The 13,295-nt window shown below is 38.6% G+C and overlaps 1 protein-coding gene across 1 annotated transcript in view; it reads right to left on the bottom strand.

The window, feature by feature from the left end:
- Positions 1-1,939: 1,939 nt before the first annotated feature.
- Positions 1,940-13,295, bottom strand: part of LOC575277 (cilia- and flagella-associated protein 54) — a 46,868-nt gene continuing 35,512 nt past the window's right edge. Inside the window, exons 49-63 of the mRNA XM_030973078.1 lie at positions 13,041-13,132; positions 12,476-12,539; positions 12,016-12,196; positions 11,198-11,409; positions 10,336-10,505; positions 9,029-9,220; positions 8,480-8,658; positions 7,635-7,883; positions 6,953-7,100; positions 6,219-6,492; positions 4,903-5,147; positions 3,771-4,293; positions 3,170-3,447; positions 2,729-2,809; positions 1,940-2,192 (exon numbers count right to left, since the gene is read on the bottom strand). Coding sequence (XP_030828938.1) covers positions 2,046-2,192; positions 2,729-2,809; positions 3,170-3,447; positions 3,771-4,293; positions 4,903-5,147; positions 6,219-6,492; positions 6,953-7,100; positions 7,635-7,883; positions 8,480-8,658; positions 9,029-9,220; positions 10,336-10,505; positions 11,198-11,409; positions 12,016-12,196; positions 12,476-12,539; positions 13,041-13,132 — 3,035 coding nt within the window. The 3' untranslated portion in view covers positions 1,940-2,045. The remainder of the gene's footprint in view (positions 2,193-2,728; positions 2,810-3,169; positions 3,448-3,770; positions 4,294-4,902; positions 5,148-6,218; positions 6,493-6,952; positions 7,101-7,634; positions 7,884-8,479; positions 8,659-9,028; positions 9,221-10,335; positions 10,506-11,197; positions 11,410-12,015; positions 12,197-12,475; positions 12,540-13,040; positions 13,133-13,295) is intronic.

Below are 13,295 nucleotides of genomic sequence, written 5' to 3'. Positions count from 1 at the left end.
AATGGGATATAGGAGTGCAGGGTTGTCTCTTTCGCTACTGTCTAAATACAAATGGATTTGCACAGAGCCTTGAGGGAAGGGGAAATTGGTAATCGAAACAGGTGGACGACTATGGGATGTAAGAATGCCTCTTCTCTCTCTCCCAGTAACATTGCAGTAATAAAATGCTAGATTCGGAGCTGGAGTCATCCTTAATTCCTCTTCAATCAAGGGGAAAATGCAAATTTAGCTAGCCTAAGGAGGCAATCTTCATCCGATTTAAATCTCATACACACACAAAATACAAATTGCCTTACTTGACTAGATATAAAGTATCTGCAATATAATTTGATGATGGTATATTTGATTATTCATAGGAAGGAGAGGTTGGGTAGTGGTTTTTGCACTAGGATTTGCGTCGTTTATTAATTAGATCTTTGTAATTTGGTACTGAAATTTATATTTTTAAACTATAACCTTTCAAATTGAATGGAGTTAATGAAGAAAGAAATCCGATCATGCATTTATTTTCCCTTGAGAAATGCATTTTTACATTTTTACAATAAATGTATCTCATTCAGGTAATCATTTATGGAAGTTCATTTTTGAGCATCAAATCAATTTTTCCCTCTCAGTTCATGACATAGACCAAGTTGAAGGCAATGTAGTTTTGTATATATTTATAGCACATGAATTCATACTTGCAATCATCAATTTGTCATCTGATATATTAGCTCGCAAACTGCACATTCTGTAATTGATCCACCCCTTTGTTCCCCCATAAGAGTGCCTCAGGAATATGTACTTTTGATAAAAGCTTGGTATTACAAAGCTCCCGGAATCATCCTCATAAAAAAATAGGATATAATTTAGAGCAAAACCAGTTTTGTTTTTCGGCGTTCTATCGAATTGTGCGAGACATGCCAATAAATTCTACACTTGATGTCACATTCAATCCATCAGTCTTTTCAACTAAGAACAACAATTGGACTGCCCCATTGGTCAAAGATTAATTGCATGGCACACCAGCATGCTCTCGAGGGTTGGCAATTTGGGAGGATTTCAGGCTCTCTTCTTTTCTGTCCTCAATATTGTAGGAATTATATGTAGGATACACTGATCAATCACAATGTGATTGCAATCAAAACATGCATCCTCAGGTCATTGAATGTACTCTGTGTATCTATATGTATGACTGAAGACAAAGTAATACTGTAACTGAAATAATTGTATATTTATCAGTAATTACACATCATAGTGAAAGTACATGGGGTTGTATTGTGAGAAGAATAATAGCTCAAAGGTACGACATGTTTTCTTGAAATTAATGCTCTGCACAGTAAAAAATCTCTTAGGATAATCTCTTTTTGTTTGCTTGCTTTGGTGACAATAAATATGGTCTGCTCATCATACCTTTACACTGCACAAATAATTAGCAGCCATTAAGAGGGCCTTAACAATTATGTATTGTCATTGGCAGTAATAGCCTCCTTGTGGGCAGCCGACAACTATTATCAATGTTTTAAAATAATACTATAATTCTCTAATTATGGATAACAGGTAGCCCAATTGTGAATTTGAAGAATGACTCAAAGCCAATGAAATTATGTAGATTCACAAATAATAATAATTTTGTTTTAACCCATAGAAAGAAGACTTAATTAGCTTTAGTACAGTATGTTTTAGGGCTAATATAACATCCAATAAAACATTGCCGTTAAAATAACACCCCAATTGTATAGATCAATCAATTATATGTCTTGCACCTTTAATAGGGTTTGCCAAGACAAATATCCCTTTTATTTTGTATAATAATTGTGTGGTCACATATTTGGAATGATATCATGCAATATCAAGTACAGTCAAACCTATCTATAGCGACCGCCAAAGGGAAACAAAAAAAAGTGGCCTTTGTAGACAGTTGGTCTTTGTAGACAGGTTCCTTTAGTACATAATTCAATGAGAAACCATTTTCAAGGGAAACAACGAATGTGGCCTTCGTAGACAGGTGGTCACTAAAGCAGGTTTGACTGAATAGGCTTTACTGTCAAAGGAGTGTATAAGCATTAACCTTCCTCTGGATTAGTTGGAGCTGGCTGTAGGAATGAGAGCATCCAGGTTAGAATCTTAGTATCACTCATACAGTCACCGTAGCTAGGATCAAACAGCTGCTCAAGACAGTGAATGCTGGCTAGTTTCACATCAAATGGGATCTAAAGGTTTTTAAAAGAAGGAAAGAAAGAAAAGAAAATAGAAATGTCAATCATAATAAAACAATTTGTAAGTCATACCAATAAACAATAAAGATGTATACAGCAAGTAGAAATACCACTAAAAATCCCATTAAACAGATTGCTAATATTAGCAGGAAGTCTGAATTGTGTAAATCAGTTATCACATAATCTCATATTATCATGTGTACGCAAAAAACAAATAAAACAAATAACAACTAATTTGCCAATCTGTGTCAAAATACCAATTTAAAAAGTGCAAAACCCAAATTACCAAAATCATGTGAAATACATGTACCTTCTTTTCTAATGCAGTTGTGAGAAATTATACCTAACCTAGACCTGTGAAATATTTGCTCAGTTCACTTTTTCATTTCTGTTCTCTCTCCATCCCCCCCCCCCTCCCCCAGTAAAGGTGCAGCCAACCTCACATTTGAACAAACAGCAACAAAATAATAATGATAGTATGAAATCTGCTTATCTCATGTTAATTACTTTCTAGGGCAACTTGAACTTACATTGTATCCAGGCTTAGGTTCAAAATCTTCTTTTCCTTCCAGTAGTTGCTCTACGATCAGGGCACACTGCTTCAACAAAGCCTAAAAAATGAAAAACAAAAAAGAGCCAGATTCAGAAAACAACTCTTAGGACAATCTCTTAGAGAATGAAATTAATGAGATGTAATCACTGTTTGGAAAAGAAATGAAGCTCAAAATATTCCTCTCGGTGCCTTTTAGTAAGTGGTTTAAACTGATACAACTGACAAATCACAACTGGTATACATAGAAAAAGATAAGTTTGTGTTTCTCCTCTAACTTTAAAGCTGATTCATGCATTATGAAGTATGAATTCAAATTAAATATTTTGTACATCTATCATCAATGAAAAACAGCATTTAAACTTGAAAAGCAGCATTTAAACTTGGAATACATTTGGTGGCACCCTAAGGCTTAGCTTACCTCTAGGTCTTCATCTTTCTTAACCTTGGCTGAGAGCTGGGCGATGCGATGGGTGCGCTTAGACTTCCTGCTGGTGGGTTTGCTACCGGAGGAGCTACCAGCCGAGGTGGGTGTGTTGGTGCCCCCATGAGAGCTAGCAGCTGGGGTGCTAGGGGGCTTGGGCTGCTCGGAGAGGGAGATCTCGGCTCGTTGACGAACCACAGCTAGCTTGTCATGGAGGTCAGTCAGCTGAGAGAGGGACAAGGTTACCTTACCCAAAGTCGGTGGAGGGGAAGGACCTGTAATAAATGAACAAGAAAGTTATACGGAAACATTAACTCGATGTCAAAACTCATGGGTATACTGGTAGCTTACAAGATGGATAGTGGAGAAGCAGTAAGAAAAGCACAGCTCACACAAACAAGTTTTAATTTTGATTTATATTTCAACATCTAATTCATTATTGCTCTTTTTTGAATGCTTTTTAATTATGTAGCATGGTCAACCTGTTTAACCTCTCTAAGGATTTTTTTTAAAAATATTAAATGAATATTACATAAATCTACACCAAAGAAAGGTTGAATGATTTATTATTCAATTCAAGCTCTTTTCAATGACTTACTTTTCTTAGTCTTAGCGGATCCTTTTGCAGGAAGCTGACACAGTGCATAAAGCAGATAGACGCCACGTCCCTTCTCGCCACTACCACCTCCTTCTCCCACAGTGATGTCATCATAGCTTGGCTGATACCATTGGAAACAGAGCTCCGTCTCATCACCCCCCGTCACCAGCTTCTCCAGGCTACGCCCCTGAGCTGCCTGCCCTGTAGGCTCGCAGATGAGAGGTACTGTGTAGCTGTTGGCTGGGTAGGTGACCGTGGGTATGACTAAGGGGGCATCCTCAGAGACTGGATCGGATGAGGAGGGAGAGGGGAGATGGAGGATGCTGGGAGGTGTGATGGCCAGACAGGAGGAAGCAAAGATGGGGAGGTTGTTGGTGAGGAAGCTGACCATGGTCTGTAGGCGCAGTGAGGCGTGGCTGTTCAGGAGTGGGGTACGTATTATCTCATGGTTAACGCCCGTGTCCTGTCCGCTGTGGTCCACAAAACCAAGGTCAAAGTTTCCTCCGAGGTTGCCTCCATTAATCTGAAGAAGATAAAAACAGGCATATTCCATTATTATAGGAAACTTGACAAGTAATATTTACATGCAAGATTTTCTTCAGGATTCCGTATATCGTTTGATACCTGTGTGATGAAGCAGTTTCAAAGATGTTTACACATATGTCAAAGTCCCATTTGCTTTTTTTAAATTCTCCATTTTCGAAGCCCTGTAAGTCAACTACGTCGTACATGCACTAGCCTATATTCTTCAGGTCCTTATCAAAAACTGCTGGTGGGGTATGTGAGGGCATTTTTATTAGCTTTCCCCATCGGAAATGAATTACTTCAAATTTGAAGGTAAACTATATTTGCTCCGTCCGTCATGAAATGTAGCATTGTAAATGATGGAGTTTTTAATCAATTCTCTCAAACCAGATACAAAATATATAAACCATTACGTAATGAGTTTTCTTTCTTAATACCAAGTGTAAAAATTAGTCAAAGGTATATATCAGATCTCTTTCACTTGATGTGATGATCAACTAACATCTAGATCCTGATCTAGATGATAATGTTTAAATTTGGTAAAACATGAACAAGGGTTATATAGCAAGCACCATTTAGAAATAAGGTTTCTGAGTGAATTACTCACCGGTGATGAAGTGCCATTGTCTCCCAGTGCCAGGGTATCCAGGTTACACATCCTCTGCAGGATGGAGGTATACGCCAGGAGATGGATCCAGGTCAGGGAGACCCGCACCTCCTTGCCCATGCCGTTGTCAAGGTTACTGAGGATTGTGACGCTGTGTCTGTCCCTGCTTAGAGTCTCTTCCACCGGCTCCAGTGGCTGGTTGCTTGTCAGAGCTGTGGGAGGGGGAGTTAGCACTACCATGTCACCTGGTTCAAAAATAAAAGGTGCATGGAAATTCGCTATTGAAATATAAATACTAACAATGTGTTCTCCTTTTATTAGTTTTTTACAAGAATAGGAAAGATCAAGGAGTTCAGATGCACCTATAGCAATAGCAGTAGGATCAAGAACTAAACTAAAGGAACTATCAGAAGCAGTTGATATCATTTTGTAAATCATTTAGTCATAGTCAAACAACTATGCTATTTTAATAGATTGAATTTTCATAGTTTCACAATCAAAAAGGATTTTTTACCTGTAAGACTTTCGCTTACTCGTTGCTGCAGGCATCATCAGACTGACGTTTTATCGCCGCTAGATGGGGCAGTACGACAGTCCGACAGTCCGTGTGGCGATAAAACGTTGGTCTGATGATGCCTGCAGCAACAAGTAAGCGAAAGTCTCACAGGTAAAAAATCCTTTTTGATTGTATAACTATGAAAATTCAATCTATGGATAACATGTACTACCAATCAGATGAACCTCTTCAAGAACTACACTATTTATATGATATCGAGCTAAATGTAATTGTAGTCATTTTATCCAGGGTACAGATCCTTCAACGTGCTTTCCTCTGTGTGACAGGCGCGGATCCAGGATTTCTCAGGGGAAGGGGCCCAACTTTTTTTTTTTTTTTGCTCCCGAAAATTTGAAAATCGCGCTGACCGAAAAGTCGCTCGGGGGGGGGGGGGGGGGAGGTGAGCACATTTTTTTTTTTTTGGGGTCCTCAAAAATTAAAAAATTTGCACCCCCCCAAAAAGGTAAAATTCACGGGTTTTTACATGATTTTTTTCTCAAGGGGGGGGGGGGGGCCACGTGGGCCCCCCCCCCCCTGGATCCGCCACCAGTGTGTGAGACAATTATCGTACCAGACTGACTGTCGATCACTAGTGACATAGTAAAATATGATATAGAATTCAGTTGAATACAGTCAGATAAAAACTAGGATATAGTGTGAAAAAATCTACATATTTATTCTAAGAAAAATATATATAGAATAAGTAATATATAAATAGGTAAAATAAAAGAGTAAATCTACAGAGAAATTTATGGCATACCATTCATATCACCAAACAGATCCTGTTGAATAGGAGCCGATAGTTGATCTTTGACCTTCTCTGTCAGGGTCAGAGAAGTCACACTGGGGTCACCAATCAGCAGCGTCTGGGTTCGCTGAGCAAGGGCGATAGCTGTGGCACAACGCATGGCAGTCCAGGCAGCTTGTCTCTCGTTCTGTCTATCCTTGATGAAGTTATGTCGTTCCTCCTCTTTCTTCGTTGTAGCCTTGTTGGAGGCTGATGTGATGTGGGAGGACTTTTTTGCTGATGGAGTCTGAAAAGAGATGAGAGGAGTCATGAGTATACACATTCAGTGTTTTTTCGTTTTTTTAAATATCAGTCATTTCCTTTGTGACTCATGCATTGCAAAGTAGAAGACTATTGGTAACAATCATATTCTATTTCATTTCTATTTCTTGAGATAAGCAGAACAAAATGAGAACATATTTATGTCCTCACTTTCACCCAGTTACTAATGATTAAATATTCATTGTTCCAATCTCCAGAACGGTTTTGAATAATCTAATACAATAAGCAATAGCAAATTTTGCTATTGGTCCAGTTTCAATCCACATAATGAGTGCAATTATAATTTATGCAGTTCGCAAAAATTTCTTGCTGCAGATATTACCATCAGCAACTACTTCGAAGTTTCCTGTTTGACAGTACACAGATTTCACATTTCTTATTAATATAAAATGTTGTATGTAATAAGATCAAATTGGTGTTCTTACTCTGACTTTCTTCTTAGTGCTGGATAATGGTTTAGAGGGATTAACATTCTTCTCTGTAGTGGTGTCTGGTGGGGGCATTGGTGGCTCTGGCTGTTGACTACTGCTAAAGTATACCACTGCCATCTCAAGGTATGCTTGTCGGATCAACCTATACAAGGAAGGAGTGATTGAGGAAGCATGAAAGAGATAAATGCACAATCATTGAAAATGGCGATATACTGCTCTCTGCTTCTACAATCTCTTATCTGAGTTCAAGCTCATCCAAGGCTTTCTGATATTTATGGAAAGCAAGTTTAGTTGGTTCATTACAAAATCTTAAACTATTTAAAATGATAGCACTAAATATTATGCTAAATGATTGGTCCAATCATATAACAATGTCTGATTTCAAAACATTATCACTAATCCTGAACTTCAAATCATCTGTGGCTGATATTCAGCTATGTAAATCTGCATCAATACGAAATGTACATATCATCACAGCAATACACATGGGTTACAGCGATAGAGCTAGGAGTGAACATATCTAAAAGTACATTGTCTGATAAGAAAACATCTTTACATTTTGCATAACTATTTTTGCAGTCTAATTGTTGAGTGATAAAGGATATTCATTTGATATTTGCTTCTATTAGGTTATAAAAACCTGAGGTTAGATGGCTGATTGTTCTTGTGAACTTACCCTAGGTCTTGATTGGCCCCCATGCTGGTAACGATAGCCTCCATCAGTGTGTTACCAACCACCCTAGCCTCACAGGCCCGTGGACCACCTCTCTGGTGTAGCTGACTCTGAACCTTGCCTAGCTGTAGAAACACTTCAGCCAGGACTGCAGCATCCTTGATCACACATACCCTGCAGAGCTCTAAGGCTGTACCCAGGACACCCGCACTGATGGCCCAGGCCTTCAGAGGATCCACCTTCTCTGTATTCCTGTCATTAATAAATAAATGTAATATATTTTTCTGTTTGCATCAAACCTCTTATTAAGAACTTGATTCAATCCCCTTTACAGCATATCTGTCAGATCATACACATGTGGTCATATACTTGTACAGAGATTAGTCCTACAAAAACAGACTGGTCTAACATTGAGGCAGCCTTTGCACATTGTATATACACATGGTTGTATGAATTGGAATCAGTGTATTGATAAATACACACTGGACTTTAAGGATGCTCTGACAGCTATAAAGTGGAATTCCTTTTTACCCATGTGTCTATGGAATGGACTAAAAATCACTAAATCCCTTTAGGTAAGAGCCATGGAAGATTTTCATCTGTAAATATCTGAGATCAAATGATTCAGAGAAGCCTTTATCAACGCATGAACTGTGGCATAAATATATTTTTTATATTTTGAAAATACCCTTAAAGTGCCCCTCCCCCATACATAAATAATTTGTATGGAGCTGGCTTTGTTTTGGGCAACAAGTATACTGAATAACAAACAAGCAACATACCTGTACCTAAATACTTTAAGAATTCAGCACAAAAAAAAAGACCCCCCAAAAAGTATAATCACTCACTTCTTTGACTTGACCTCCTGAGCTGTAGTGGCTTGTCTAGCCAAGGCGTGTCCTAAACGCAGCTTGATCTTGGCCAAGTACAGCAGGTGTGGAAGGTATAAGTTCTGAAGTGGGCTGGTAGGGGCAGACAGTTCAGGGTGGATGGTGTGCCGGGATGTGGAGTCACCAAGCAACTTGATCTGTAACATAGAAGACAGAAAATGAGAGGAACAGTTTATCCATTAAGCCATTGCTCTAGTTTCTTAAAGCACCACTGCACTACTTATAGCTACTTGCGCCCTCTATATAGCAAACAATGCCAAATTGGCGACCATTGGTCCCCATGATCCTCTTTTACTTATGTTAAGTGGGAGCTGATTTGATGAGATAACCACCTGTCAGTGACCTTGCAGGGAGGTCTATTCCTTCCTGGCCAAACTAGTGCAGAGGGGCTTTAAGAGAAAAGCATTTGCTTATGGGGATGTCATGTGGACCCCTTATGAATAACAACATTTGTGTTGATCAGGGTGTTCCACCTCACTTCTGCTAAGACATTTTTTTTTTAAATACCTGCTGCAGCAACATATCCTGTGTCTCGTGGTAAGCCTTGAGGAGATGCTTTGTGATTGGGCAGCCATGCTTCTGCTGGTAGGCCGTAGCGGTCAAGGCCTCTAGGTCAGCCAACTGGACCTTAGCTAAGATGACCAACAGACTGGCAGGAGGAGACAGGGTCTGCTGACTACTAAGCAGGGTGATTACTTCCTACAGATGAAGATGTCAATGAGGGAGGAAATCAAGGATTAAACTTACAATTGCATTGTAATTTATTATGCAGTTCATTCATAAAAACATACTGTAACTTGTTGTGCTTTAAATAAAATCATCTTATGAAAGCCAGGGGGGGGGGGGCATTGACTCATATCAGGATAAAGATATAATGGCCTTCCAGCTCTTAGCCAACTACTAGTATATATAAACAAGCTTGACTATGATCGCAGTGACTGTATGTTTACATAAATAAATAGTATTAGATCTTCTGCTGAGAGCCTGACATGCATTAGCTCACCATTATGAACATAAAAATCAACGAGTTAATGCCCTTCTAGCTTGGCTTTTAGAAGACAAATGACAAGATTTTCAATAAAATTAGGACACCTCATTGAGCAGATGACTATTCCACAGTATACGCTGAGAAGTGAAGAAATTATAGGGGTTAGAAAGTTTTGTGAACTACATCTCTGAAATCACTTGATAAAGTCTTAGAATGGACAAGAGGGAGCAAACATAGTGGACCAAACCATGGTAAATAAATGCATGATCAAAGCTTGATATAAATGCATGATCAAAGCTTGATATAAATGCATGATCAAAGCTTGATATAAATGTATGATCAAAGCTTGATATAAATGTATGATCAAAGCTTGATATAAATGCATGATCAAAGCTTGAAATAAATGTATGATCAAAGCTTGATATAAATGTATGATCAAAGCTTGATATAAATGTATGATCAAAGCTTGATATAAATGTATGATCAAAGCTTGATATAAATGTATGATCAAAGCTTGATATAAATGCATGATCAAAGCTTGAAATAAATGCATGATCAAAGCTTGATATAAATGTATGATCAAAGCTTGATATAAATGTATGATCAAAGCTTGATATAAATGTATGATCAAAGCTTGATATAAATGTATGATCAAAGCTTGATATAAATGTATGATCAAAGCTTGATATAAATGTATGATCAAAGCTTGATATAAATGTATGATCAAAGCTTGATATAAATGCATGATCAAAGCTTGATATAAATGCATGATCAAAGCTTGATATAAATGTATGATCAAAGCTTGATATAAATGTTTTGTCCATACCTTGAGGGTGTGTTGCACATCATCCAAGGCTCTACCATCATGCATATCCAGCAAGGCACCCTGCATGAGGAACTCAGCTTGCATCTCAACATCTCCACAGGCTTCTGCTTCAGTCAGACCCTGCATGCAGTACTGACGACACTCACCAACCTCACCAGCACCACCAGCACCTAAAAAGTGAGAATTGTAGTCAATGACATTTAAAGGGAGTCACTCGTCAGTTTCCATGTGCAGAAGGCCATAATTCGCAGACACCAGACTTGCTAGAAAAAAAGTCATTAACGTAAGTAGTTTGTACAGGTCTCCACACAGCGAACCCGTTGGCCAATCAAGAAATATCCCCTCCTCTCTCGAAACTCTCTGGGTAAGGGAAACGCGAGATAATGGCTTTACCATGTGGGAGAATGGGTGGAAAACGCTTTACATTACATAAGGCCTGCTGGTCATAAAACTGAAGGCTAACTCGGGTGATTGACAGCACCTCTTATTGGGTAAACACCGAACGGTGTTGAATTCCCCCGGAGAGCTAACTACTATGTGTCTTTGACATACATGTGGATGCTATCGATCGGGTCCATGAACAAATACACAAGATACAACAGAGCTGTGTTGTGTTCAAATATGCCTTCCACCATTCCCCGACCCAGGATAGAAAAAATGTTAAATGTACTGTCCCTAGGATAGAGAAATGGTATTTAATGGTAGTCTTACAATATGCAAGAGAACGATGCCCTGTATGCAGTTAAAACCCACAGCACTTTCCATACAGATGAGGGTTAAATCATATAGGTACATCTTCTAGGCCTCATCATTTAACTCTTCTTTTATATTAGCCATTCTTTCAAATTCTAGTAATTCTCACCTGGTAGAACACCCATGCCTCTGATCTGCATCATCAAGCACTTGACCAGAGAGAGACGACAATCAAGCCAGAGACGAGCATCCAGTCTGGAGCGACTCTGGAAGTTCTGATACTGATACTGCGGCTGATCGATGACCTCCTCACTGCTCTCTATGTTGGTATTAAACATGTTGGATGAGAGCTTTGTGCGGCTGCCTTTCATCGATGAGGGTCTGCAGTGTGGAATCAAAACCAAAAATAAATCTCCACCCTATCATTTCTATTTGTACTTTGATCAAACAATATACAATACATGAAAAAAGACTGACGTAAGCTTTCTGGGACGCTTCAAGGTAAATCCTTCAAAGATGAGATTGTGTTGAACTATGGCAATTTTTCACAACTTATTAAGACATTCACTCATAGGGCATCAAGAAGCGCAGCTTTTTTTCTTAAGAGTTTTTTTTTTTCTTTTCTTTTTTACATATGAATACATAGAACAGAAATACTGCCTTTCCAAGTATACACAAACCTTGCGTTTATTTGGCAATCCTAAAATGTTAATATTGACAAATCTTAACCTTAATCGCTTCAATCAGATATGATATTAAAAGACTAGCATAAAGAGGACTTTTTATCCTCAACTGATACAAAGCTGTATTATTTTAACTACTACACTGATGAAAAGGCTCTCTCTTGACCCAATCTTTAGATTTGATTTAATTTGATTTTAGTACAGCACAGATTTCCCAAGACTCCAGCCCAAGTTATCTTGGGGTGGAGCCATTAGGTGAAATCAAAGTGGCACTGAGGATCATTTTAAGAGAGCAATCACTGACCTGCGACGAGAGATGGACTTCCTTGTTTCCCTGAAGAGATCACTGGCCTGGATGTCATGAAGAGCAGAGATAACAACTGCAGCTCCAGACTGGGATAGATGATACTCTCTCAAGATGGCTGCTTGCTCTAGTTTGGTGAGGACTACCAACTCTAGCTCAGACGCTGAGAGATTCTTCGGAGCTACATAGGATGTGAGATAAAAATGGATTTAAGTCGGTGATGTAGTCATTACCTGCAAACTGAAGCAGAGCCTTACCAACACAGATTTCCTTACAGTCATTAAAATTCAAAGCCTCCCTTTCTAACCTCAATGTCCTTATAAATAGACCAAGGTAGGGGTCAATGTATGCAAATTATGACCATGGTGTTATGTACTTGACCAATTTTCTTTATACCTCATATGCATGGGCTTGTATAAGATTACGGGAAAGCCCAGAATGAAGGAACAGAATTACTTACAGTGTTCTTGAAGTACCTCCACCATCAGTTTCAACACCTGATCAGCAGTGCTTAGAAGAGTACCCTAGAATACAAGATACAGGATTGGTAAACAAAACATTCAATATATTGTTAACATATAACAAAACTTCCTGTTAAGGAAAATAAAAGATACCGCCTCTTGTAGGTTGTAAAATACATTAATAAATTAGCACCTGCCAGATTCATGAAATATATTGCTTGATGAAATTGGAAAACAATATTCCATGAATGATGAGATATGTGTGAAAAGTCCATTAAATAACTTAAAACCCCTCTGCACTTTGGCATGGAGGGATAAAACCTCCCTACTAGGTCACTGGCAGGTGGTTATCTCATCAAATCAGCTCTCAATTAACATAAGAGAAAGGGCATCATGGGGGATCAACAGGTACAACTTAGGCATTGTTGGCTGTATAGAGGGCGCAAGTAGCAATAAGTAGTGCAGTGGGGCTTTAAACATTGTTAAATAAGTAATTTATGCACATTTGAAGGTCCTTGTTTCATTTAAAGATAACCAAATTGATAATCGTGATGATATACTTACTTTGATCTTCTCAAGAGTGAGCAGATTAGATCCACTGGAGAACTTCTTCACTGTGACCTCACTCAGAGGAACACTGTGTAAGGAGTTATCATCTGCAAACACCACAAAGTAAACAACATAAGTTAATCCAGTGCATACATATTCTTTCAAATTCTATCAAATGCAGGTAGTTGTGCATTACAACAGGTACATCGTAATTTGATTCAGTGTAGCAGAGAGGAGACCCCATTGCACGATTTGGCAATGATTTTTAAG

The sequence above is a fragment of the Strongylocentrotus purpuratus genome, unplaced genomic scaffold, assembly GCF_000002235.5.
Source record: "Strongylocentrotus purpuratus isolate Spur 01 unplaced genomic scaffold, Spur_5.0 spur5_scaffold_6, whole genome shotgun sequence".
Lineage (NCBI taxonomy): Eukaryota > Metazoa > Echinodermata > Echinoidea > Camarodonta > Strongylocentrotidae > Strongylocentrotus > Strongylocentrotus purpuratus.
Note: the sequence above shows the minus strand (reverse complement) of the source record. Positions and strands in the feature narration are given on the sequence as shown.